Source organism: Nomascus leucogenys, chromosome 24 (assembly GCF_006542625.1).
Source record: "Nomascus leucogenys isolate Asia chromosome 24, Asia_NLE_v1, whole genome shotgun sequence".
Taxonomy (NCBI): domain Eukaryota; kingdom Metazoa; phylum Chordata; class Mammalia; order Primates; family Hylobatidae; genus Nomascus; species Nomascus leucogenys.
The window spans coordinates 2,531,321-2,553,575 of NC_044404.1; the positions used below are offsets into that span (position 1 = coordinate 2,531,321).

General features: G+C 62.5%; 2 protein-coding genes across 3 annotated transcripts; both read left to right on the plus strand.

Annotated features, from left to right (window-relative positions):
• Positions 1 to 1,624: 1,624 nt before the first annotated feature.
• On the plus strand, positions 1,625 to 4,707 carry TMEM88B (transmembrane protein 88B). The gene is made up of 2 exons (XM_030805474.1): positions 1,625 to 2,109; positions 3,635 to 4,707. Exons 1-2 carry the CDS (start codon positions 1,852 to 1,854, stop codon positions 3,866 to 3,868), a joined length of 492 nt encoding a protein of 163 aa, XP_030661334.1. The 5' UTR covers positions 1,625 to 1,851; the 3' UTR covers positions 3,869 to 4,707.
• A 6,439-nt stretch (positions 4,708 to 11,146) lies between these two features.
• Positions 11,147 to 16,378, plus strand: VWA1 (von Willebrand factor A domain containing 1). 2 transcript variants are annotated; one of them, XM_030805480.1, is made up of 3 exons: positions 11,147 to 11,443; positions 12,528 to 13,085; positions 14,684 to 16,378. In XM_030805480.1, the coding sequence occupies exons 1-3, from the start codon at positions 11,371 to 11,373 to the stop codon at positions 15,382 to 15,384; spliced, it is 1,332 nt and encodes a 443-aa protein (XP_030661340.1). In that variant the 5' UTR covers positions 11,147 to 11,370; the 3' UTR covers positions 15,385 to 16,378. The 2 variants fall into 2 exon arrangements, with proteins under 2 accessions (XP_030661340.1, XP_012359592.1); XM_012504138.2 differs by having other exon boundaries at positions 11,247 to 11,443; positions 12,923 to 13,085.
• The last annotated feature ends 5,877 nt before the right edge of the window (positions 16,379 to 22,255 follow it).

Genomic DNA, 22,255 nt, shown 5'->3' on the forward strand with positions numbered 1-22,255 from the left:
AGCCGAGATGGTGCCACTGCACTCCAGCCTGGGCGACAGCGAGACTGTCTCAAAAAAAAAAAAAGGAAAATGGAGCTGGAGGCTGGGTGCAGTGGCTCACGTCTGTAATCCCAGCACTTTGGGGGGCCGAGGCAGGCGGATTACCTGACGTTAGGAGTTCGAGACCATCCTGGCTAACACGGTGAAACCCCACCTCTACTAAAAATACCAAAATTAGCTGGGCGTGGTGGCGTGCGCCTGTAATCCCAGCTACTCAGGAGGCTGAGGCAGGAGGATCGCCTGAACCTGGAAAGTGGAGGTTGCAGTGAGCCGAGATCGTGCCATTGCACTCCGGCCTGGGCAACAAGAGCAAAAAATTCCTCCTCAAAAAAAAAAAAAAAAAAAAAAAAAGAAAGACAGAAAAAAGAAAAAAAAGAAAAGAAAACAAAATGGAGCTGGAACTGCTGATGTGCAATAAAGCCCTGGGAGACTGACAGACATCAGGGACTGTGCTGGGCGCAGGGGCTGATGCCTGTCATCCCAGCACTGTGGGAGGCCCAGGCAGGCAGATCACTTGAGGCCAGGAGTTCCAGACCAGCCTGGGCAACGTGACAAGATCCCATCTCTACAAAAAATACCAAAATTAGCTGGGCGTGGTGGTAGGTGCCTGTAGTCCCAGCTCTTTAGGAGGCTGAAGTGGGAGGACTGATTGAGTCCAAGAGATCAAGGCTGCAGTAAGCCGTGATTGAACCACTGTACTGCACCCTGGGTGACAGTGAGACCCTGTCTCAAAAAAAAGTCAGAGTTGGGAGTAACGTTCGGAGAAACTGCTTGGGGTTTTGGATAGGAAAAGTTTTGCCCCTGACTAGAAATGATGGGCGGGGCGCAGTGGCTCACGCTTGCAATTCCAGCACTTTGGGAGGCTGAGGTGGGCGGATCACAAGGTCAAGAGATCGAGACCATCCTGGCTAACACAGCGAAACCCCGTCTCTACTTTAAAAAAAAAAAAAATACAAAAATTTGCTGGTCGTGGTGGTGAGTGCCTGTAGTCCCAGCTACCAGGGAAGCTGAGACAGGAGAATCACTTGAACTAGGTATGCAGAGGTTGCAGTGAGCTGAGATCATGCCATTGCACTCCAGCCCTGGTGACAGAGTAAGACTGTCTCCAAAAAAAAAAAAAAAAAAAAAAAAAAAAGATGGAACACAGGTTCTTGTCCTGGAAAATCTGCCTTTCCTCTGCTCGAGATGGCTGGGTTCAGACACAAGGGTGCCTGTGGTCCCCGGCAGCCTGCTGAGTGTCTGCCGAGTGCCTGCCCAGCCTGCTGAGTGCCTGCCGTGTATGGGCCCCACACCCTGCGGCTCACGCGCATCCCAGGTGTCCTCTCATCCACTGTGACATGCAGGCGGAGGGCACCGACAAGATGTTCAGATGAGGGAGCAGCGGGGCTGGGGCTGGGACAGGGGTGGGGGCCTGGCCTCCAGGTGGCAGCTACTGATGGGGCAGCTGTCAAGAGTCAAGCCCTTTGAAATGAGGTCTTTGTGTGGGGGAGCTGCAGCCCCGCCCGGGACAGGGAGGGAAGAGGCCCTGGTGGGAAGGGCCCTGCGAGGCCTGCCCAGAGCACCAGGAGCTGGCTGGGGCTGGAGACTGGCGCTGCTGGAGCTGCAGCTGCCTGGCAGAGGGGAAACTGAGGTGGAGGTGTGGCTCTGGGACAGACATCAGGGAAGTACCTCCCTAGCCAGGGTCCACAGTCTGGCTGGGGGATGTGGACTGGCTGCAACGTGGGGCGGGGTTAAAGGTCTTCTAGGGCAGCCCTGGGGAGCACCACTCTGCACTGAGCACCGCCCGGGCTGCAGGCCTGCAGCAGCAGGAGCATGAGTGAGCAGGGGAGGGAGACGGAGGAGGAGGAGGGGGGAGGTGGTGCTTCCGACACAGCACCCATGCTGCCCCGGGGACCTCCTGACCACCAGGCCTCAGCCCTGACGTGCCCAGGGTGGTCGGGGCCCCTGTTGCTGCCCGGCCAGCTGCTGGCCGGGCTCCTGCTGCACCTCCTGCTGCCTGCCGCAGCCTTCCTGCTGGTGCTACTGCCTGCGGCGGCCGTTGTCTACCTGGGATTCCTGTGCCACTCGAGGGTGAGCCTGTGCCCCGTGGGCGGGGGACTAGCTGGGGTCCTGGGGAGTGGGCATGCCCTGCGGCTGAAGGCACTGTGCCCCCTTCCAGAATTGCCCCTTGTCCTCAGAGACACTTGTGCCCCACCCTGGCAGCCCCTTCTTCTCCCAAGCACCCCCACCAGCCACAGCCAAAGAAGGGCTTTTGTTTTTCACCCAAGGGACAGCTCTGTCCCCTCCCTGAGGCCTCTCGGCCTTGTACCAGGGGCTACCAGGGCCTGGACAGCTGGGTGGGGGTGGGGAGAGAACGGGGTTCCAGGAAAAGAAGATGAAAATGTTCAAGTTTCACTAACCCACAGCCCCCAGCCCCTCCCCAAACACACACGGCCCCTCCTAGGCCCTCCTGCCAGCGCGGGGCTTCCCCACCTTCGGAGTGGGCTGTGGCCTGGTCTGGGGCCCGGGGTTTAGGCAGATGGCCCCGGGCCCCTTTCTGCTGGCATGGGGGCTGGAGCCAGCTGGTGATGGGAGGCCGCAGGAGGGCAGAAGCGGGCAGAACGCGGCAGTGGGCGCTTTTTCTGAGCCTCCCTCAAGGGACCCTGCTCAGCCCTTTACCTGCTGCGTCCCAGATCTCCCGTTCACCCCTCAGCACTGCCTGGCCCACAGCGGCCCGCCCTCTCCCCTCTCCCTGCCCTGCCTCTCCTTCGCCCAGGCCCTAATCCTTCATTCCTCCATCTCTCCGCTCCCTCTTCCCGCCCTGCTCAGCCCGCCACGGCCCCTCTATCGTCCAGCCCCTGCTCTTTCATCTTCTCCATCGCCCACTCCTCTCTCCCGCCCTGCACCCCTCCATCTCCCTTTGCCGCGGCCCTGCATCCTTTCTTCCACCCAGCTGTCTCTCTCCTCCTCTCTCCACCCTGCTCCCGCCCACCGTCCGGCCCTCACCGCCCCCTCATCACCCTGACCCACCCATCCCCTCTTCTCCGCGCCTCCCCTTCCCCTCCATCACCCTGCCCTGGCCCCCTCCTCTCTCCCTCCCCTCCATCACCCTGCCCTGCTCCCCTCTTCTTTCCCTTCCCTCCATCATCTCGCCCTCTCCCTTCTCCACCCCTCCCCTTCCCCTCCATCACCCTGCCCTGCCCCCTCCCCACCCCCTCCCCTTCCTTCCCTTCACCCTGCCCTGCTCCCCTCTTGCCTCCCTTCCATCATCCCGCCCTCTTCCCTCTCCACCCCTCCCCTTCGCCTCCATCACCCTGCCCTGCCCCCCTCCTCTCTCCCTCCCCTCCATCACCCTGCCCTGCTCCCATCCCCTCCATCATCCAACCCCGCCCCCCTCCTCTGCCCCTCCCTCCCCGCCATCATCCCGCCCGCTCTCCTCTCCACCCCTCCCCCTCCCCTCCATCACCCTGCCCTGCCCCCTCCCCTCCCCCTCCATCACCCTGCCCTGCCCCCACCCCTCCCCCTCCCCTCCATCACCCTGCTCTGCTCCCCTCTTCTCTCCCTCCCCTCCATCACCCCGCCCCGCCCCCCCACTGACGGCCCGCCTGGCCCCCAGGTCCACCCCGCTCCCGGTCCCCGGTGCCGCGCGCTGTTCTCGGATCGCGGCTCCGCGGCGCTCATCGTGTTCGGGCTTCTCTCGCTGCCGCCGCTGCTGGTGCTCGCCTCGGCCGTCCGCGCCCGCCTGGCCCGGCGCCTCCGCCCGCTGCTACCTCCGCCCGCTGGGACGCCCGGACCCCGCCGCCCCCCGGGGCGCCCCGACGGGGACGAGCAACTCTGCGCCTGGGTGTGACCCGGCGGCCGCTGCGAAACCCCGGGAGGCCTGCGAGCTCGCGCGCGACCCCATCGCGTGGCCCGGCCCGGAAAACTGAGCGTCGTCCCCGCTGCCCCTTCCTGGCTGGGCGCGCAGCGCTCCAGGCTACGACCCCGGCCTCCCCCGCCCGCAGTCCCGCCCCCGCCACGGAGGGCAGGGGAGGGGACGGGAAGAGAGGGCAGGGGAGAGGACGGGAAGAGAGGGCAGGGGAGGGGATGGCAGGGGAGGGGAGGGCAGGGCAGAGCCCGGCAGGCGGCCCTAAGGGGAGGGGCGCAGGCCCCAGCCCCAAGGCCTCCCGCGCCTGCCCAGGTCCCGGCTTCCAGCGTCCGGGGCTCTGGGGCTCCCAGGGGAGACGCCCACGCTTGGCCAAGCCCAGGGTTCCAGAAGCCCAGGGTGTGGGCAGCAGGGCTCAGCTTATGGCCAGGCTCGCACTCAGACATGCGCCGGCCTCGGTCGGCTGTCTCTGGATGACTCTAAGATCTCCTCGCTGACTTTGGTGTTCCTCAGTCTCACCAGCGGGTCCTAGCTGTGCCGAGCTCACACCCACCCCGTTTGGTGTAAGCCACAGGTCCACAACGTTCATCAGCTCTGGAAATCCCTCAACAGTTATGTCCAGTTTCACCACGAATTCCTTCTCTGTATCCTCACCGTTTTCTTTTACCCCCTCATCAAATTACTCTCTTCCGTCTAAGTCTAATCTGCTGATTAACTCATTCATTTTATCTTAAATTATTATGTTAACATATCCAGGCCAGGCACTGTGGCTCACGTCTGTAATCCCAGCACTTTGGGAGGCCGAGGCGGGTGGATCACGAGGTCAGGAGATCCAGATCATCCTGGCAAACACAGTAAAACCCCGTCTCTACTAAAAAATACAAAAATTAGCTGGGCTTGGTGGCAGGCGCCTATAATACCAGCTACTCGGGAGGCTGAGGCAGGAGAATGGCATGAATCTGGGAGGCGGAGCTTGCAGTGAGCCAAGATCACGCCACTGCACTCCAGCTTGGGCAACAGAGCGAGGCTCCGTCTCAAAAAAAAAAAAAAAAAATACAAAAATTAGCTGGGCATGGTGGTGGGCACCTGTAACCCCAGCTACTCAGGAGGCTGAGGCAGGTGAATGGCGTGAACCCGGGAGGCAGAGCTTGCAGTGAGCCGAGATCACGCCACTGCACTCCAGCCTGGGAGACAGAGCGAGACTCTGTCTCAAAACAAAACAAAACAAAACAAAAATGTGTCTGATTGTTTTTAATGGTCTCTTGGTACATGCTTGCTTTTTAGATTACAGTTTCCACTTCTTAAACATATTTCATATATATTTTCTGTTCTGTACTAAATAATTCCAATTTCCTAGTCTTTGGAAGTCTAAATCTATGACTGTTGTTTCTGCTGATTCTCATCAGTAGCATGGTGTTTCTCTGAACATTTGGTAATGTTTGTCAGCTGTTACCTGTGACAATTCTGAGGTCCAACATAGGGATGCTTCCCTCCAGAGACTATTCCCCTTTTCCAGGTGAGACCACTCTCGGCCCCCTCAGTGACCTTTGAGACCCCTGGTTTAGCAGCCCCTAGGCAGAGAAACATACTTGTTCCCTGGCCGCAGGCTGGCTCTCTGTCCCTGTGTGCGTCCAGGGAGTTATCTGCTTTCCCAACCATCAGGCCTTCCACCATCCAGGCCTCCGCACTACTCTGTCTGTTTGTTTATTTAGAGACAGAGTCTTGCTCTGCCGCCCAGTCTGAGTGCAGTGGTGAGCTCCCAGCTCCCTGCAGCCTCGCCCTCCCGGGCTCAAGTGATCCTCCTGCCTCAGCCTCCCAAGTAGCTGTGACTAGAGTGCACCATCACACCCAGCTAATTTTAAATTTTTTGTAGAGACGGGGCTCTCATCATGTTGCCCAGGCTGGTCTCGAACTCCTGGGCACAAGCAATCCTCTCGCCTCAGCCTCCTAAAGTGTTGGGATTACAGGCATGAGCCACCCCACCTGGCCTTATTTGTTTTTGCTGTTTAATTTGGGGGAGCCTCGGAGATAATTACTTTCTTGGAAACCCAGCAGTCTAATAAAAATGTACGCTCATAGTAATTCATCCAGAAGTTGGTTGTTGCTGGAAGGCCTTTTAAGGGATCTAGTACATCATATTGCCAGCAGGGCTCAGACTGTGATCAGCAAGGTCTGGGCTCCGTCTGGGGCCAGGGTCAAGGCTCAGCCTGTGACCAGGGTCGTGGCTCATTCCGTGGCCTTGAGCACAGCCTGGTGTGTGGCTGGGTCGAGTCCAGCAGAAGTTTCGGGGTTTTCCAGCCTCCATCCGAGTCCGGCTTTGATGCCTTTCCTGGTCAGACAAGAGCCAGGCCAGTGGCCAAGCTGCCAGGATGGCTTCCCCGGGGCCGCGGCTGCCTTCCTTCCCCTCCTGCCTGGGCTGGCTTTGGCCGCCACTAGGGGTTGAAGATGAGAGCTCTCCTGGGAAGCTCTTGGCTGAGGATCCGCCTGGTCCCAGAGCCATGAAAACAACAGCTGGGCCTGGTGGGGGTGGGGAGGCTGAGTGGAGAGGCTCCCTTGGCTGCTGGGCAGGCTCTTCTGTCCACAGCTGCCTCGGGCGGCTGTTTCCAAAGGTGTTTCCAGCTTCCCAGGCCCACCCTGAGGCCCCGCACCGCCAGGGAGGTTGAAGGCACGGAGCAGCGAAGCCCGGCCCCAGCCCCAGCTGCCCGACCAGCTCACAGAGGAACACCTGTGGGGGGGCCTGTGGGCGGTTCACAGAGGGGTGTAGGAACGTGCCTGTGGGAGGCCATAGCCCCGGAGAGCAGAGGCCCGGCCTGCGGAAGAGAAGCAAGGAGGGGGCGATTCAGGAAGGCCAGAGCCCGTGTGCCAGGGCAGGGGCCCCTCCCCCCCACCCCCAGGACGGAACAGGCCCCACGTTGGATGGCAGGGGCCCCACCCCCTAGGACAGAACGGGCCCCGCGTTGAGGCCCCTGGGTTCTTCCCCTGGGTTCTTGCCTGGCCTCTTTGATGGATCCTAAGCAGCTTCTTTATTGGCCACCATCTGGGAAGCCAGGAGGGGGGCACGAAATGAGGGGGAGGTGGGGCCCCCAGCCAGGGTTCCCCTCCTCAAGGCCCAGGTATACAGTTGGACTTTGCCCAGCCCTTCTAGCCCCTCCTGGGGCAGGACCCCACCTGGACCCCATGATCTCTCCCAACTTTTGCCCAGCATGGCGTCCATGACCAACACCCCTCCACTTCAGGGCCCTGGGTCCCCACGCCCGCCCCCACCCTGAGGGTGCCTCTACACCCCTTCCCCCAGAGCCCCTTCCCCCAGCCTGAGGGCCAGGAGCGGCCTCCCTCTTCCTGCAGTCTCTACCACAGCTCTCCAGCTGCAGGGTGGCTGTGGGGACCTCTGCTTGGCATTCTTTCCCAGTGGCTGGGGCCCCTGCCCTGCCCAAATGGGAGCCCGGACTGTGTGTGTGTGGCTGTGTGTGTCCCATCTGCGTCCCCATCACGCCTCGTGCCGCAGCACGGGGGCAGTAAGGGGCCCCACCCCACTGGATGCAGTGAGCTTCCCACCTTGCCCCGTGTCATTTCCTGATTTGCAAAATATTTCCTGGGAGCAGAGTTGTTGGCAAGCACAGCCTCAGACGGTGTGAGCAGCTGGGGGACCCCTCAGATGTGGCTCCCTCTGTCCCTCCGGCCTGTGCTGGCCTGCCCCTGCCCCCAGGCCTGTAAGCTGGGCAGGCTGTGGGGCAGGAACTCCCCAGGGTGAGTGGGCTGGTCTGAGGGCTAAGGCCCCTGCTCCCAGCCCCACCCTACCCGCCTCTGGGAGTCCCTCGTGGTGTGTGGACATAGGTCAGTCCCTCCCTGCTGCCTCCTCCCTATCCGGGTCCAGGCCCCTGGGAGTTTTGGGTCTGCCCAGGGCCGTGGCCTGATCCTGTCTGGACTGTGTCTGGGGAAGGGGCAGCATGTGGTCCTCCTCTCCCTTTCAGGGAAGGATGTCCCAGCAGAGAGGCAAAGTGAGGGGACCCACACAAGGAAGGGGCAATGCTATTGGGAAACCCTGGGTCATTCAGGCCTGCTGCTCTCTGGCTCCCACCGGGTCGGGCTCTGTTGTCGCTGTGACGAACTTCCTGCCCCTCTTGAGGCTGGCAACAGCCTCCACCCGGCCACCCCTCCCGAAGGCCCCCAGCCTGCTCTGCCCCTGCAGTCCTGGCACAGGCCCCTCCTGCCCCCCAACCCTGCTCTCGGCACTCGTGGTTCCTTCTCTGCCTGCAAGGCTCTTCCTCGAGTACTCCTTGTGTGCGAGTCCCCAGTGACCCCGTTCTCACAGGGAAAACAAGTAGACCGTATCTTTCCTGGATGGTCACGGCCCACCCCTCCTAGCCTGGCAGTGCTGGCCCGGCGCCTATGTGTCCCCAGCACTGAGGCTGGGGTGCGGCTGTGCCCAGCACACAGACGAGGGATGGATGGACAGACGCAGATGGTGCAGCTCCCGCCCCTACCCAGGCTGCTACCCACCAGGTGTCTACCCGCCACCCCAGCTGCTGCTGGCACGGGGGACTGAGTGGGGTCAGCTCTGGGGCCAGAGGGGCAGGCCTGGGCTCCTGGGAAGTGAAAAGTGACCCCTGAGGCCCCCAGGACCTGTCCTTGACCCCAGTGAGCAGGTCGAGTCTAGGAGCTGGGTGTGCCCTACTCTCTTGGTGACCCCTGCTCTGCCCCACTTACTGTTGTGGGGGGGGGGTCCTGGGGTTCAGGCACACCCCAGAGCAGTGCCTCAGGCCCGCACCGCTGCCCCTCACCGCCGCTGCCCCTCACCGCCGCCGCCCCTCACCGCCCCGTCCATCTGTTGCTGTGTGTGCTTGAGTGCATTTGTGAGATCCATGAAAACGGCAACAAAAGGCGCCGGGTGCGGGCCTGGGCGTCCTGCCCTCAGCTCGGGTCAGGGGTGGGGTCAGAGGCCTCGGGAGTTGCCCTTTTCCCTGGGGTCAAACATGACCACAGCCAGCTGGGGACAAAAGGCCCTTCTTCTTCTGCAGAAGCCTGGACTGTGCGGAGGAGGGAGCATTCCCAAAGGCGGGTGGGGGCAGGGGCGGTCCCCGGGTGAGAGCAGCCTCCCCAGCTTCCCGGAACCCCCTCCACCTGCCTGCAGACAGACCGGCAGGGCAGGCCGGCTCCGGGAAGTGAGGCACAGGGACTCCCTCAGCCCAGGCCCAGACCGTGGGGGCAGGGTGGCCACAGCCAAACCAGGCTGCTCCCCACCCCATGGGGCTCCAGGCCACCAGGATCAGACAGGGGCTGTGCCTGCAGGAGGCAGAGGGCTCGGGGCCAGGACCCGCTGTGATCTGGTCTGACCTGTCCTTGCCTCTGCCTCTTACCCCGGGCCCTTCTCCCTGGAGAGTGGAGGGTTCCGGCTGTTATATTTGTGCTTCCTCCGGTGTCTGCCTCAAGTCCACCCCGGGCCCTGACACTGCACCTCTGGCTGACCCCATGCTCTCTGGGACCCTCTGTCCACATCCCTCCTCTGGGGTGGAGACAGCGGGTGGAGAGCAGGACACAGGAATGAGTCCTGAAGACTGAGGGGCACGGGAAGAGCTGATGGGGAGGGTCTCCTAGCTGGAGGGACTCCAGGCAGAACTGGGAGCAAGGCAGGTGGCTGAGCTCCGCCCAGGCTGAGTGGAGGCCAGGCCTCCTGTGCCTTCTCCCGCTGATTGCGAGCTGAAGGGAGGAGGGCGGCCGCTTCCTTGAGGGCCTGAGACACAGCCAAGAAGACCCGCTCACTTTTTCCAGAAGTGAGGGAAACTTCCCTGCAAGGCCGGCTGAGGTGTAACTGTGGCCCGCCTGCTGGGCAGGGGTGGGGGACAAGCGGGCCACTGGCTGTGAGCCTCCCCAGGGTGGGGGACCCTCGGCCCAGCTCCCTGCCTGACTACCTGGGCGTGCCTCCGCAGGGTCTGCAGCCAGCTTCTGGTCAGACCCCAGGTCCTCCAGCGGCTGCGGCCTTGAGCGTCATCTCCACAGCAGCCCCTGTGTACTGGGGGCTGGGGGGCCTGGCGAGGCCCCTCGAAGTGGCACAGCTTGCACTCTGGAGACCCAAAGTCCCCCCACCGGGCCCAGGCGGAAGCACCAGGCATTTCTGGTCCCAGCCGAGGCTTGAGGTCTGTGGAGCCCAGCCAGCACCTCCACTGCCAAGATCCCCGGCAGGGGGGGCGGGGGGGGGCGCCTGCGGGGACACAGCTCTCCCTTGTTCCTGCCGCCAGCTCCTCAGACTCAGCCTGCTGCTTCCTTTTTTAGGCAAAGTCGAGAACTGGCCGTCTGCACGGCCCCACGGTGTCTCACCTGCCTGAAAGGGAGGAAGGAAGCCCATGGAGCCCCATCCGTTCTCCTGCGGCGCATCCTCCAGGAGAGGGTGGAGAAGGAGGGGACATCCTGGCAGACACCCCCCCACATCCCCCGCCCCCCAGCTCTGAGCTGAGGAGGCCCTGGAAGAGGGCCATGGCTACTCCGAGGGAGGGCCGGGGTAGGGTTCTCCTGTCCAGGGGACACTGCCGGCCCAGCCCCACCCGAGCAGGGGAAATCTGCCCTCGGGGCCACTGTCCCTCAGGACGCCCCCTGCAACCAGCCACCTCTAGTCTGGGCCTCACCAAGACCCCAAGACTCAAGAGCTCCTGGCTCACCAGTGGGCCCCTCCAGTCCTGCTGGGGGTGTGTCCTGGGTCCTGGAGTCTGGGCCCCTCACTGGGTAGGGTATATGGGTAACAGGCCCAGTGTGGTCCCAGTGGACAGGGCCTCAACCAGCCATTTCTCACTCCCATGCCTCTTCCTCCAAGAAGCCCAGGTGGGGTGGGAGCTTCGAGTCTCTCTCGAATTCCTGTCTTCTGTCCCCTTTCAAGGCACTGTGTCCTTGTAAGTTCCACCCCATGGCCCTTCCCATCCCTGCTGGTCAGTCCCTGGGACACATGTCCTATTACCCAGGGCACCTACCCGCCTCCAGCGCTGTGGCCAAGGTGAAACCAGGGTCTGGACGTGTTTTTTTGGTGCCACCGCCAGCCCCTGGGGTTCTCTTGGGCCTGGCTGCAGGGGCACCAGCACCCAGAGTCACGGCAGCAGTGGGCATGGGGAGGGCCTAGCCTGGTACTTCCCTGCTCGGCTCCCGCGGCTGGGGGTCGGAGAGGGGTGGAGAACGTGGGCCGCACAGCCTCGGCCGGGAGAGGGAGACTGGAGTGTGTGTGTGTGCGTGCCCGCGCGTGCGTGCCTCGGTCGTATCTCGGCTGGTGCTGCGTGTCCCTGCGTGTCGGGGTCCGCTCGTGCGCGCCTCTCCAGGATCTGTGCACGTGGCCCTCCGCTCGCGCCAGAGGGCGTGGGCGCGGCCTCGGCGTGGGTGTGGCCGCTCGGGGAGGGGCCTCGCGGGGGCGGGGCCGGCCTGGTCCGCGCGGTGACGCGCCCTGCAGCCTCGAGCGAGCGAGCGAGCGAGCGAACGAGTTGCCGAGCGCGCCCCGTCTCTCGCGCGCGATGCTCCCCTGGACGGCGCTCGGCCTGGCCCTGAGCTTGCGGCTGGCGCTGGCGCGGAGCGGCGCCGAGCGCGGTGAGTGCGGCGGACGGCCGGGCCGGGGCTGGGGCTTCTGGTGCCCGCTCTGCGCCGCTGCCCGCCCAAGGCCGTCGCTGTCTCCTGCTCCGGACGGGCGGGCGGGCTGGGAGGCTGCGGGAGCCGGGCGGCGGCGCGGGCGGAGCGTCCTGCTCACCTGAGGCTGGCGGCCCAGGTGCTCCAGGCGACACCGTCCGTGAGCGCCGGGGCGTAGGGGCCGGCCCGGCCCGCATCTCTGCGGGATCGCGGGCCTGGACGGGAAGAGGGAGATGTCTGTCAAGGGGGCACCCCTGCCTCAGTTTCCCTACCTTTGCGAGGGCCCTTAGTGGAGGGATGGTAGGGAAGTTGGAGTCGCCCCACCGCACTGGGGAAAACCGCAAGGCCGGGACTAGAATTGAGGCACGCTGGTGCCCTGGCTTGGTGGAGAGGGGCGGTGTAGGGGGCATCAGCCTCCACCCCGGGAGTGCCCGGAGGAAGGTCGGGCTTTCAGGCTGCTGGGGGGTATATCTTGTTGTGTGGGTCCAGGTGGGCTGGAGGATGGAGGCCAGGGGAGGGGGCACCATCTAGTAAGCGGGGTCTGGGCTCCAGCCAGGCCATCCAGCGTGGTCATTGCTCTGCCTCCGACACCTTCCCCTGCTGCTGTGTGCATGCCCAGGGTGCCTCACCTGGAGGCTGAGCTGGGTGGCTGAACTTCAGCCTCAGGCTGCTCCTCTGAAAGCCATGCCTGGAGGGAGCAGCCCCACGGCTCAGGCCTGTCCTGGGAGCCTAGGCCAGGACTCTTGGCTCCACCTGCTTGCAGGGTCTGTGAGGAACGGGAAGGTGTGGGGGCTTGGAGCGGGGAGTCGCCCTCTCACAGATGGGATAACACAAGCCCAGAGAGAGCCCTAGATCCCATGGCCAGTGTGCAGTGAAACCCCCAGAAGTACAGGCCTCTTGCTTAGAGTTCCTCTTTCCCCCAATCTAGGACCTTTGGGGGAGGGCAAGCATCCACTTAAGGAAAGCTGGGGCCCTGGGGCACCCTACCTTGCTGTGGGGCTGTCTGGGGGGCCCACACCTGAGGCTGAGCATTCCTCCTTTCCCCCAGGTCCACCAGCATCAGCCCCCCAAGGGGACCTGATGTTCCTGCTGGACAGCTCGGCCAGCGTCTCTCACTACGAGTTCTCCCGGGTTCGGGAGTTTGTGGGGCAGCTGGTGGCTCCACTGCCCCTGGGCACCGGGGCCCTGCGTGCCAGCCTGGTGCACGTGGGCAGTCGGCCGTACACCGAGTTCCCCTTCGGCCAGCACAGCTCGGGCAAGGCTGCCCAGGATGCGGTGCGCGCTTCGGCCCAGCGCATGGGCGACACCCACACTGGCCTGGCGCTGGTGTATGCCAAGGAACAGCTGTTTGCTGAAGCATCAGGTGCCCGGCCAGGGGTGCCCAAAGTGCTGGTGTGGGTGACAGATGGCGGCTCCAGCGACCCTGTGGGGCCCCCCATGCAGGAGCTCAAGGACCTGGGCGTCACCGTGTTCATTGTCAGCACCGGCCGAGGCAACTTCCTGGAGCTGTCAGCCGCTGCCTCAGCCCCTGCCGAGAAGCACCTGCACTTTGTGGATGTGGATGACCTGCACATCATTGTCCAAGAGCTGAGGGGCTTCATTCTCGGTATGTGGGAGGAGGCAGGGCCCAGGGAGCCCTAGCTGGGAGCCGCAGAAGGAGAGGCTGGGTTGAGACTTTGGGAAGATCTCATGTCCCCAGAGCAGCGGCAAGGGCCTCCAGGGCTGTGGTACCCCTAGGGTGCAGGGCTGAGTGATGCAGCTTCTCTGTGCACACTTTCCACTGGGCGACCCGTGTGCCCTGCTGAGACAGGGGCAGGCTTGAGTAGCCACCACCAGGTGTAGCTCCCTGCTGATGTGTCCAGCCCAGACCTCGAGGCCCCATGGAGTACAGAGCCCAGGTGTAGGCCCAGAAAGAAGCTTCCAAGTCTGGGGACTCTGCAGATGGGCAGGATGCGCTCCTGAGCATGCCCACCATACCTGGAGAGGGGTGAGCCAGAAAGGTCAGGGACTGCCCCCCAGAGAGCACAGGGCAACTCTCCTGGGTGGGGACAGCCACCGAGGGCTTTGAACTGGTTCGGACTGCAGGCCCACTGTGAGGATTTCCTGAGAGGTCAGACCAGGGAAGGCCTGAGGCGGGAGCTGAGCAGCTCCCATTGGCTTTTTTTCTGGACCTCCCTGCCCCAGCCAAGCCCTGAAGGAGCTGGGGCTGGAGATGCGGAACCTGGCCACTGGCTCAGCCTGCTGCAGCCACTGAAAAATGCCAACCCTGAGGATCTCACCAAGTCTCCGTCTGTGGGTTAATCATCCACCCAGAGCTGGAAGGGGTTGGACTGCGGGTTGGAGAGGGGTGGACGGCCCTCCCCAAGGTTTCCCCAGGGATGTCTGGCCGCTAGTGGCCCCTGGGTCACCCAGTGCAGCTGCGCCTGGAGGGGACCAGGAGGAAAGGCTGCCTTAAGCAGCCAGAAAGGAAAAGCCTGAGGCTGCAGTGCCGAGGGGCCAGGCAGCAGGGTGGGGGCTCCTGGGAAAGAGGCCAGGTCTGAGGGTGGGGGATGGGAAGAAAGTGGCCCAGGCACCCAGCACTACAGGAGGAAGATCCTGATAGCTTTAACCCAGCGCAGACATTTATGAGCCTCGCCACAGCAGGGTCACTCAGAGGGCTATGTGGGGCTTGGCGTCATGGGCCCGGGAGTCCCCCACTGGAGTACCCCACCCCACACTATCCTGGGGACCCAGGGCAGGCAGCGCCTCCAGAACCCCAGGGCCTGCCCCTGTGGTCTCCCATCTCCTGGCTGCAGCTCAGAGAGCCGGGCTGACCTCAGACCCGGGCCTGGCCACTCAGGCTGGGGCTGGTCCTCTGCTCTCAGGCACCACCGTGGACTCTGCCATCTTTGAGGACATTTGTCCTGGTCACTGATCTGACCACTGCACCTCTCCACAAAGGACTGGGTTTGGGGCTGAGGGAGGCAGGGGCGCTTCTGACAGGGCCTGAGGGGGCTGCACCCTTTCCGCCGTCCTCCCCCATCCAAGGCACGTTCTGAGAATCCCCAGCATCTGCGGGGCATGACTCCAGCAGCTCCTTGGCCGCGGGGCCCCGTCTTTCCTAGTGGGGCCTCCAATCTCCAGATCTTCCCCATCAGCCAGGGCCGCCCTCAGGAGCAGAGGAGGAACTGACCGCTGTTCCCTGACCCCCTGCACCACCCACAGACGCGATGCGGCCGCAGCAGCTCCATGCCACGGAGATCACCTCCAGCGGCTTCCGCCTGGCCTGGCCACCCCTGCTGACCGCAGACTCAGGCTACTATGTGCTGGAGCTGGTGCCCAGTGCCCAGCCGGGGGCTGCGAGACGCCAGCAGCTGCCAGGGAACGCCACGGACTGGACCTGGGCCGGCCTCGACCCGGACACAGACTACGACGTGGCGCTAGTGCCTGAGTCCAACGTGCGCCTCCTGAGGCCCCAGAACCTGCGGGTGCGCACGCGGCCCCGTGAGGCAGGGCCGGGGGCTTCGGGCCCGGAGTCGGGGGCTGGGCCGGCCCCCACGCAGCTCGCCGCCCTCCCTGCCCCAGAGGAGGCCGGGCCGGAGCGCATCGTCATCTCCCACGCCCGGCCGCGCAGCCTCCGCGTGAGCTGGGCCCCAGCGCTGGGCTCAGCCGCGGCGCTCGGCTACCACGTGCAGTTCGGGCCGCTGGGGGGCGGGGCGGCGCAGCGGGTGGAGGTACCCGCGGGCCGCAACTGCACCACGCTGCAGGGCCTGGCGCCGGGCACCGCCTACCTGGTGACCGTGACCGTCGCCTTCCGCTCGGGCCGCGAGAGCGCGCTGTCCGCCAAGGCCTGCACGCCCGACGGCCCGCGCCCACGCCCCGTGCCCCGCGCCCCAACCCCGGGGACCACGAGCCGTGAGCCGTAAGCCGGCGTCCCCGCCCCGCCGAGAGGGCCGGTGCCTACCCGAGGGCCCCTGTGTCCCGAACCCGGTGCGGAGGCGCCCAACCCGGGAGACGGGTGCAGGCCTGGCCTTTCCCCACGCGGACTCCGCGCGACCCCGGCCCTCTCCCTGCGGCCGTAGGGCTCCCCCGCCTGGCGCCTGCCCTCCACGGCTGGGGCCTCGCCTGGCGGGACCCCGCAGCAGCTCCGGCCACATCCCCGCCCAGAGTCGGGCGTGGTGTGGGTCCGTGGGTGATCATTGAGAGCATCAGATCCAGGAATGTCCAGGGAGGAGCCCCGGTCAGACTCCCACGTGTGAAGACCCGGCCCCAGGTGGCAAGGGCTGGCCTGGGGCGGGCAGCTTGGATCCTGGACGTTGATGGGAAGTGGAAGGGGAATCGCCGGAAGCTGGCCCAGGTCAGGTCCCCAAAGGCTTCTGAAGAAAAGGAAGGGCGAGTAGGGGCACCCGGACGCTGATGGTGGCCAGGATGCTCAGCCAGCCGGGAGGGCAGCACCTGCTGGGGACAGTGGCCCTGCCTTCATGCCCAGGACACCAGCTGGGTCCAGCTAGCAGCCACGGGGAATCAGAGGAATGGGGCAGAGCCAGGCATTCAGGACCTTGAGGACAGGTGACCCCACCCACCCACCGCCACTATCAGGCCCCGGGACCGCACTGACAGGAAGCCTTCGGTCATGTGGGAGCGCTTCCCAGGGGCCGCAGGGATGATGCTCTCCAGGGAGGCCCCAGCGACCACCATCTTTGGGCTGTGAGAGGTCTCACCCTTGGGCTACCTCCTGTCACTACTCACTGCCCTGGGGTCCGTGGGTGAGTTGCCCAGGGTGGGGGTGCCTAGCCAGGTGCAGTCCCTGCCCCGCCTAGTCCTCGGCTCCCAGGACTGCGGCGTCACGCAATGCTCACCTCGCCTCTTCCCCACTAACATCCCAGACTTTAAAATTCAGTAAATCAGATGTACACCGAGCCTGCAGTCTCGCTAGGATGCTTTACTCCTCCACAAACAGCAGCCATGGACAGGACAGCTTGTGAAGGTCTCTGCCTTTTGGGGTGTCCGGGGAGAGGAGGTGGAGCTGTCCCCTCCCAGTGTCAGGCCTCCTTGGTCCCCCTGTGCACCTTTGATTCGGAGAGTTTGGGCCCCGTTCCTGTGGGGCTGGGCCCAGGGCAGGTGGCTGGAATGTAGAGGACAAGGGGGCTGGGCCTCTGCAGGGCCATTCCCACCGAAGCCTCTGCCACGGCCCATAGCCCTGGGCCCAGCGCCACGCGGGCTCCCTCTGCTGGCAAAGCCACACCCTGCACCACGTGGGGTCCACTGCCCCTTTCCCAACGTGGACTCCGCATGACCCCAGGAACTGCAGCATTGAGGTGGTCTCAGTCCCTCCCTCAGGCCTGGTGGGCGTTGTGCCAGGGGCCGCCTTCGGGACAGCTGGCCTTGGCACCGTCTCCCAAGAACCCAGCTCTGTGCATCCCGTGGCCCCACCAGACACCCAAGGCCGCACCGCCCACCAGCTGGGTGTGGTCACCATTCATGGAGGGCCGGCTGGGGTCAGGCTCACCATGCAGAGTTTGCCCTCCGGTGTGATGATGCGTGAGACACAGGAGGCCCCCTGCCTGTGTGTGCAGGGGGTGTCTGTGAGGCGGGCCCTGCTGGCTGGACTTTGGGTTTCTCCTGAGCTCCCCTTAGCCCCCAAGTCAGGCCACGGAGGCCTGAGCGGGACCCGCGGGCTGTGTGTGTCACTGTGGGTGGCATGCTCACAACTGCACTGCTGGTCAGCAGGTGACCCGGGCCTCAGGCCCCACCTCCTCTCGAGGGGTAGAATCGCCTTCATGCAGCCCCTGCCCCATACCCCGTTCTCCGGGGTGTTGGCAGATCTGAGCCCACGGTCACCCGAGAGGAGATGCCTCTTGCACACTGAGCCCAGGCCCAGTTCACAGAGCACCCTGCGGATGGCAGCGGGGCACCAGGGGCTCATTCCTGGTGGCCTTGGTGGCTTCTGTGGACCACTCAGACTCACATGAGAAGCTGGGAGGAGCTCCAGCTCTGCAATCCCGAGTCGGCAGAGCGGGGGCCCTGGCCACAACCCTCCTCCCCACATACCCGTCTGGCAGAGGCTCTGCCTCCCCTCTGCCCATCTCTGCACACCAAGGCCGAGCACAGCACAAGGCCTCACGGAGAGGGTGAAAAGGCACTGCCGCCTCCATCTCAGTGCCAAGGAATGCCCCTTCCAGAAGCCCTCGTCTGAGAAGTGCTGCCCGTTATGTAGCCCCAGGCATTTTAAAGTGTTTGAATCTGCACCAAGTCTCGGAACAGCTCTGGCCCCGGAGTGCTCCGTCCAGGCCTCTGTGAACCGGCTGTCCCGCAGCTCCTCCACCTCCCCTGACACAATCCTGGCCCCGACTCAGTCCACTCAGGGTGCTGTGCAGAGGCTGATACCCACCAGGACTTCCTTGCCAAGGGCCCGGCGATGTCACAAGGCCACTGCATGCTTTTCGACATGCACCTGGAAATCAGGAAGGGCCGTGCTGCAGTTGCTTCTAGTTGAGACAAGAAGAGTGACAAGGTTGTGATCCACGTGGCAGGTGTTCAGAAGGCCAGGGGCAGGCAGCGCTGGGGAGAGCCCTGGGCACTTCGAGGAGACCCCGAAGGGAGGCTGCTCTCGTGCCTGCACCAGTTTTCACCCTCTCCGTGAGCAGGGCTGCTGTTAGCTCCCACATGTGAAGAGAACCAACCTGAGGATTTCACGCTGGCTGCGTGCCAGACCAGTCCCTGATAGGTTGTACGAGGCCCTTCGCTGGACAGCCCATTGCTGGCCACTGGAAGGAGAGGCAGAGGGGGCTGAACTTCGGGCCCATGCCTCCGTGAGCGATGATGGAGCAACAGCTCTCCAGCATGTGAAGCTCTCCAGACAGCTGTTCATGAGAAGCCAGACAGAGGCCTGGGGTCTCAGTCCAGATTTCTGGGAAGTGGGGTGTCCAAGCGTGGGCCACACTGCTGGGAACCACCTAGGGAAGCTGGTTGCCTCCCTGTTTCTATAGTGACAGTAATAAACCAAGTCAAATCCCTGAAACACGGCCCACATGACAGCCTCCCGCTGGAGAGAGGACAGTTTAGGACCATCTCTCCAGGGCAGTAGCTGTGTGTTTCCTGCTTTTTTTGAGGGTGGGGGGCAGACAAAATCTTGTTCTGTCACCCAGGCTGGAGTGCAGCGGCACAATCTCAGCTTACTGCAACCTCTGCCTCCCAGATTCAAGTGATTCTCCTCCCTCAGCCTCCTGAGTAGGTGGGATTACAGGTGCCACCACGCTCGGCTAATTTTTGTATTTTTAATAGAGACGGGGTTCACCACGTTGGCCGGGCTGGTCTCAAACTTCTGACCTCAGGTGATCCAACCGCCTCAGCTTCCCAAAGTGCTCGGATTACAGGTGTGAGCACCATGCCTGGTCCCTCCTGCTTTTTTTTTTTTTGAGACAGGATCTCCCTTTTTTTTTTTTTTTGAGACGGAGTCTTGCTCTGTCCACCAGGCTGGAGTGCAATGGCGCCATCTCAGCTCACTGCAAGCTCCGCCTCCCGGGTTCACGCCATTCTCCTGCCTCAGCCTCCCGAGTAGCTGGGACTACAGGCGCCCGCCAACACGTCCGGCTAATTTTTTGTATTTTTAGTAGAGACGGGGTTTCACCGTGTTAGCCAGGATGGTCTCAATCTCCTGACCTCATGATCCGCCCGCCTCGGCCTCCCATAGTGCTGGGATTACAGGCTTGAGCCACCGCCCCGGCCAGGATCTCCCTCTTAGGCTGGAGTGCAGTAATGTACTCACAGCTCACTGCAGCCTCCATCTCCCAGGCTCAAATGATCCACCTCAGCCCTCCGAGTAGCTGGGACTACAGGCGCACCCCACCACGCCCAGCTAATTTTTGTATTTTTAATAGAGATGGGATTTTGCCATGTTGCCCAGGATTGTCTTGAACTCCTGGGCGCAAGAGATCTACACACCTCAGCCTCCCAAAATGCTGGGATTACAGGTGTAAGTTACCACTCCTGACAAAATTTTTTTTTAGGGATGGGGTCTTCCTATGTTACCCAAGCTGTTCTCAAACTCCTGACCACAAAGGATTCTCTTGCCTTGGCCTCCCACAGTGCTGGGACTGCAGACAGGAGCCACCGCGCCCGGCCTGGCACTGCTGCTTTCGTTTGCCTCTCGAGAATCAGTGCACTTTAAGGAGCGCTGGCAGGGGCTGACGGCTTTCAGGGAGCCCTATGGAGAACTGGGAGCCCTGCTTTTGGTGGGTAGTTGGGGGTGACCAGCAGCCCAGGGCCATACACTGGGGGCCGTGGCTTAGGAGGGTCCAGTTGGGCAGCTTTTCTTTTGGTTGTGCGAGGGCCTGCCCATTGGGGAAAGAGCAGGGGGCCCATGCTGGCCCAGGCTGAGACCAGAATGAGTCGAGAAGGAGCAGGGGGCCCATGCTGGCCCAGGCTGAGACCAGAAGGAGTGGGGAAGGAGCAGGGGGCCCATGCTGGCCCAGGCTAAGACCAGAACTACTGGGTCCTTTTGGAAGCTGGAGAGAAGGAACAGGAAAGGGACCCGCCCCTCCCTCCTGAAGGCCGGGCCCCCCGAGAACGAGGCTCCAGAGTGACGTGGGGGCCAGTGGTGACTTCATGACCACACTGTGCTCAGGTGTAAGAGGGCACGCTTCTACCCAGGCATCGTCCATGGAAGTCACACAGCCGGCCACTGCAGCCTCGGTCCTGGGATGCCCTGGGGCTGAGTCACTGGGGGCGACAGGCCACACTGGGAGGCCACAGTCCTGGCGTGCCATGCAGCTCCCTGTCCCCAGAGGTCTGCTCAGATGCAGAGAGCTCAGGAACCCCATTTGCTGCCTGAATTCTGGGAGCAGAGCGTGGTACCCACTGCCTGGCTGGGGCCTACTCTGGGACTCCAGCCCCTGTTCCTGCTGGCCTGGGCTTCCGGAGGCAGCTGCGTCCCTGTCTTGGCTCAAGGTCAGGCTGGAGGCCAGGCTGTCCACCTGCATCTGGAACCTGCACGGTCACTCCCCCAGGTCCTCACTGCTGGAGGACTCTCAGACAGGAAACCTTTGCTTTGGGGGCAGGGCGGGGTACAGGGGTGGTCGGGGGGAATCGCAGCAGCAAAACAGCACAGTGCGATGGCGCAGAGCCTCATGTTGGTCCATGAAACATAAAATGCTTTCTGAACTTTGTGTCCTTAGGAAGGGTGTGGGGTGTTGGTTGAAGTAGGAAACAGAAGAGGAGCCTGGGCATGCAGCGGGTCCATCGGAGAGCGGACCCCTCGGAGCTACAGTGCTTGGAGGGAGGCGGTCAACCTCTGCTGGCTCTCTCCATTTCTCTCTCTGCCTCTGCTCGTTCTCTCCATTTCTCTCTTTTTCCTTTTAGAGATGGGTTCTTACTGTGAGCCCAGGCTGGAGTGCAGTGGTGTGATTATAGCTCACTGCAGCCTCGACCTCCCAGGCTCAAGTGATCCTCCTGCCTCAGCCTGTCCAGTAGCCATACCCTACTAGGCCCTAATTAGCCCCAGAGGCGTGCACCACCACGCCCGCTAATGGTAAAAATTGGTCGTAGAGACGGAGTCTTGCTCCATTGCCCAGGCTGGTCTCCAACTCTTGGCCTCAAGAGATCCTCCCACCTCTACAGGATGAGCCACCAAGCCTGGCCTCAATTCCTCTTTAAAGGAATTGCCTAAATCTTAAACCAGCAATCAATACTTTGTATTTAAAATTAAGCCAAATTAGGCCAGGCGTGGTGGCTCACGCCTGTAATCCCAGCACTTTGGGAGACCGAGGCAGGTGAATCACGAGGTCAGGAGTTCGAGACCAACCTGGCCAACATGGCGAAACCCCGTCTCTACTAAAAATACCAAAGAAAAAGCCAGATGTGGTGGGTCACATCCGTAATCCCAGCAGTTTGGGAGGCTGAGGCGGGTGGATCACCTGAGGTCAGGAGTTCGAGACCAGCCCAGCCAATGTGGTGAAACCACGCCAATACTAAAAATACAAAACTTAGCCGGGCATGGTTGCAGGTACCTGTAATCCTAGGTACTTGGGAGGCTGAGGCAGGAGAATAACTTGAACCCAGGAGGCAGAGGTAGCAGTGAGCCAAGACCCCGCCATTGCACTCCAGCCTGGGCAACAAGAGTGAAACTCCATCTCAAATAAAATAAAATAAAAATTAGCGGTGCCTGGTGGCATGTGCCTGTGGTCCCAGCTTGTTGGCTTAGCTAGGAGGATCACCTGAGCATGGGAGGCAGAGGCGACAGTGAGCCAAGATCGCACCACTGCACTCCAGCCTGGGTGACAGAGCGAGACCCTGTCTCAAAATAAATTAAAAAATAAAAATAAAAATAAAACCAGGCCAGGCGCGGTGGCTCATGCTTGTAATCCCAGCACTTTGGGAGGCCGAGGGAGGTGGATCACGAGGTCAGGAGATTGAGACCGTCCTGGCTAACACGGTGAAGCCCTGTCTCTAGTAAAAATACAAAAAATTAGCCAGGCGTGGTGGCGGGCACCTGTAGTCCCAGCTACTCAGAAGGCTGAGGCAGGAGAATGGCGCGAACCCGGGAGGCGGAGTTTTCAGTGAGCAGGATGGCATCACTGCATTCCAGCCTGGGAGACAGCAAGACTCCATCTCAAAAAAAAAAAAAAATAAATAAATAAATAAAACCAAACCTTGATGATGGCCATGGCGGGGGGTGGGGATGGGGTCGGGGGCATCTGGCTATGACTGGGGAACTCATTTGGTTTTGCTCCTCTCCTATTTTTTGGTAGAGACGGGGTCTCTCTTTGTTGCCCAGGCTGGTCGCCAACTCCTGGGCTC

Coding starts and splice junctions, on each gene's coding strand:
- TMEM88B (XM_030805474.1), top strand. CDS start 1,852: ATGAGTGAGCAGGGGAGGGAGACGGAGGAGGAGGAGGGGGGAGGTGGT. Junction 2,110..3,634: donor GATTCCTGTGCCACTCGAGG/GTGAGCCTGTGC, acceptor CCTGGCCCCCAG/GTCCACCCCGCTCCCGGTCC.
- VWA1 (XM_030805480.1), top strand. CDS start 11,371: ATGCTCCCCTGGACGGCGCTCGGCCTGGCCCTGAGCTTGCGGCTGGCG. Junction 11,444..12,527: donor GCGGAGCGGCGCCGAGCGCG/GTGAGTGCGGCG, acceptor CCTTTCCCCCAG/GTCCACCAGCATCAGCCCCC. Junction 13,086..14,683: donor GCTGAGGGGCTTCATTCTCG/GTATGTGGGAGG, acceptor CACCACCCACAG/ACGCGATGCGGCCGCAGCAG.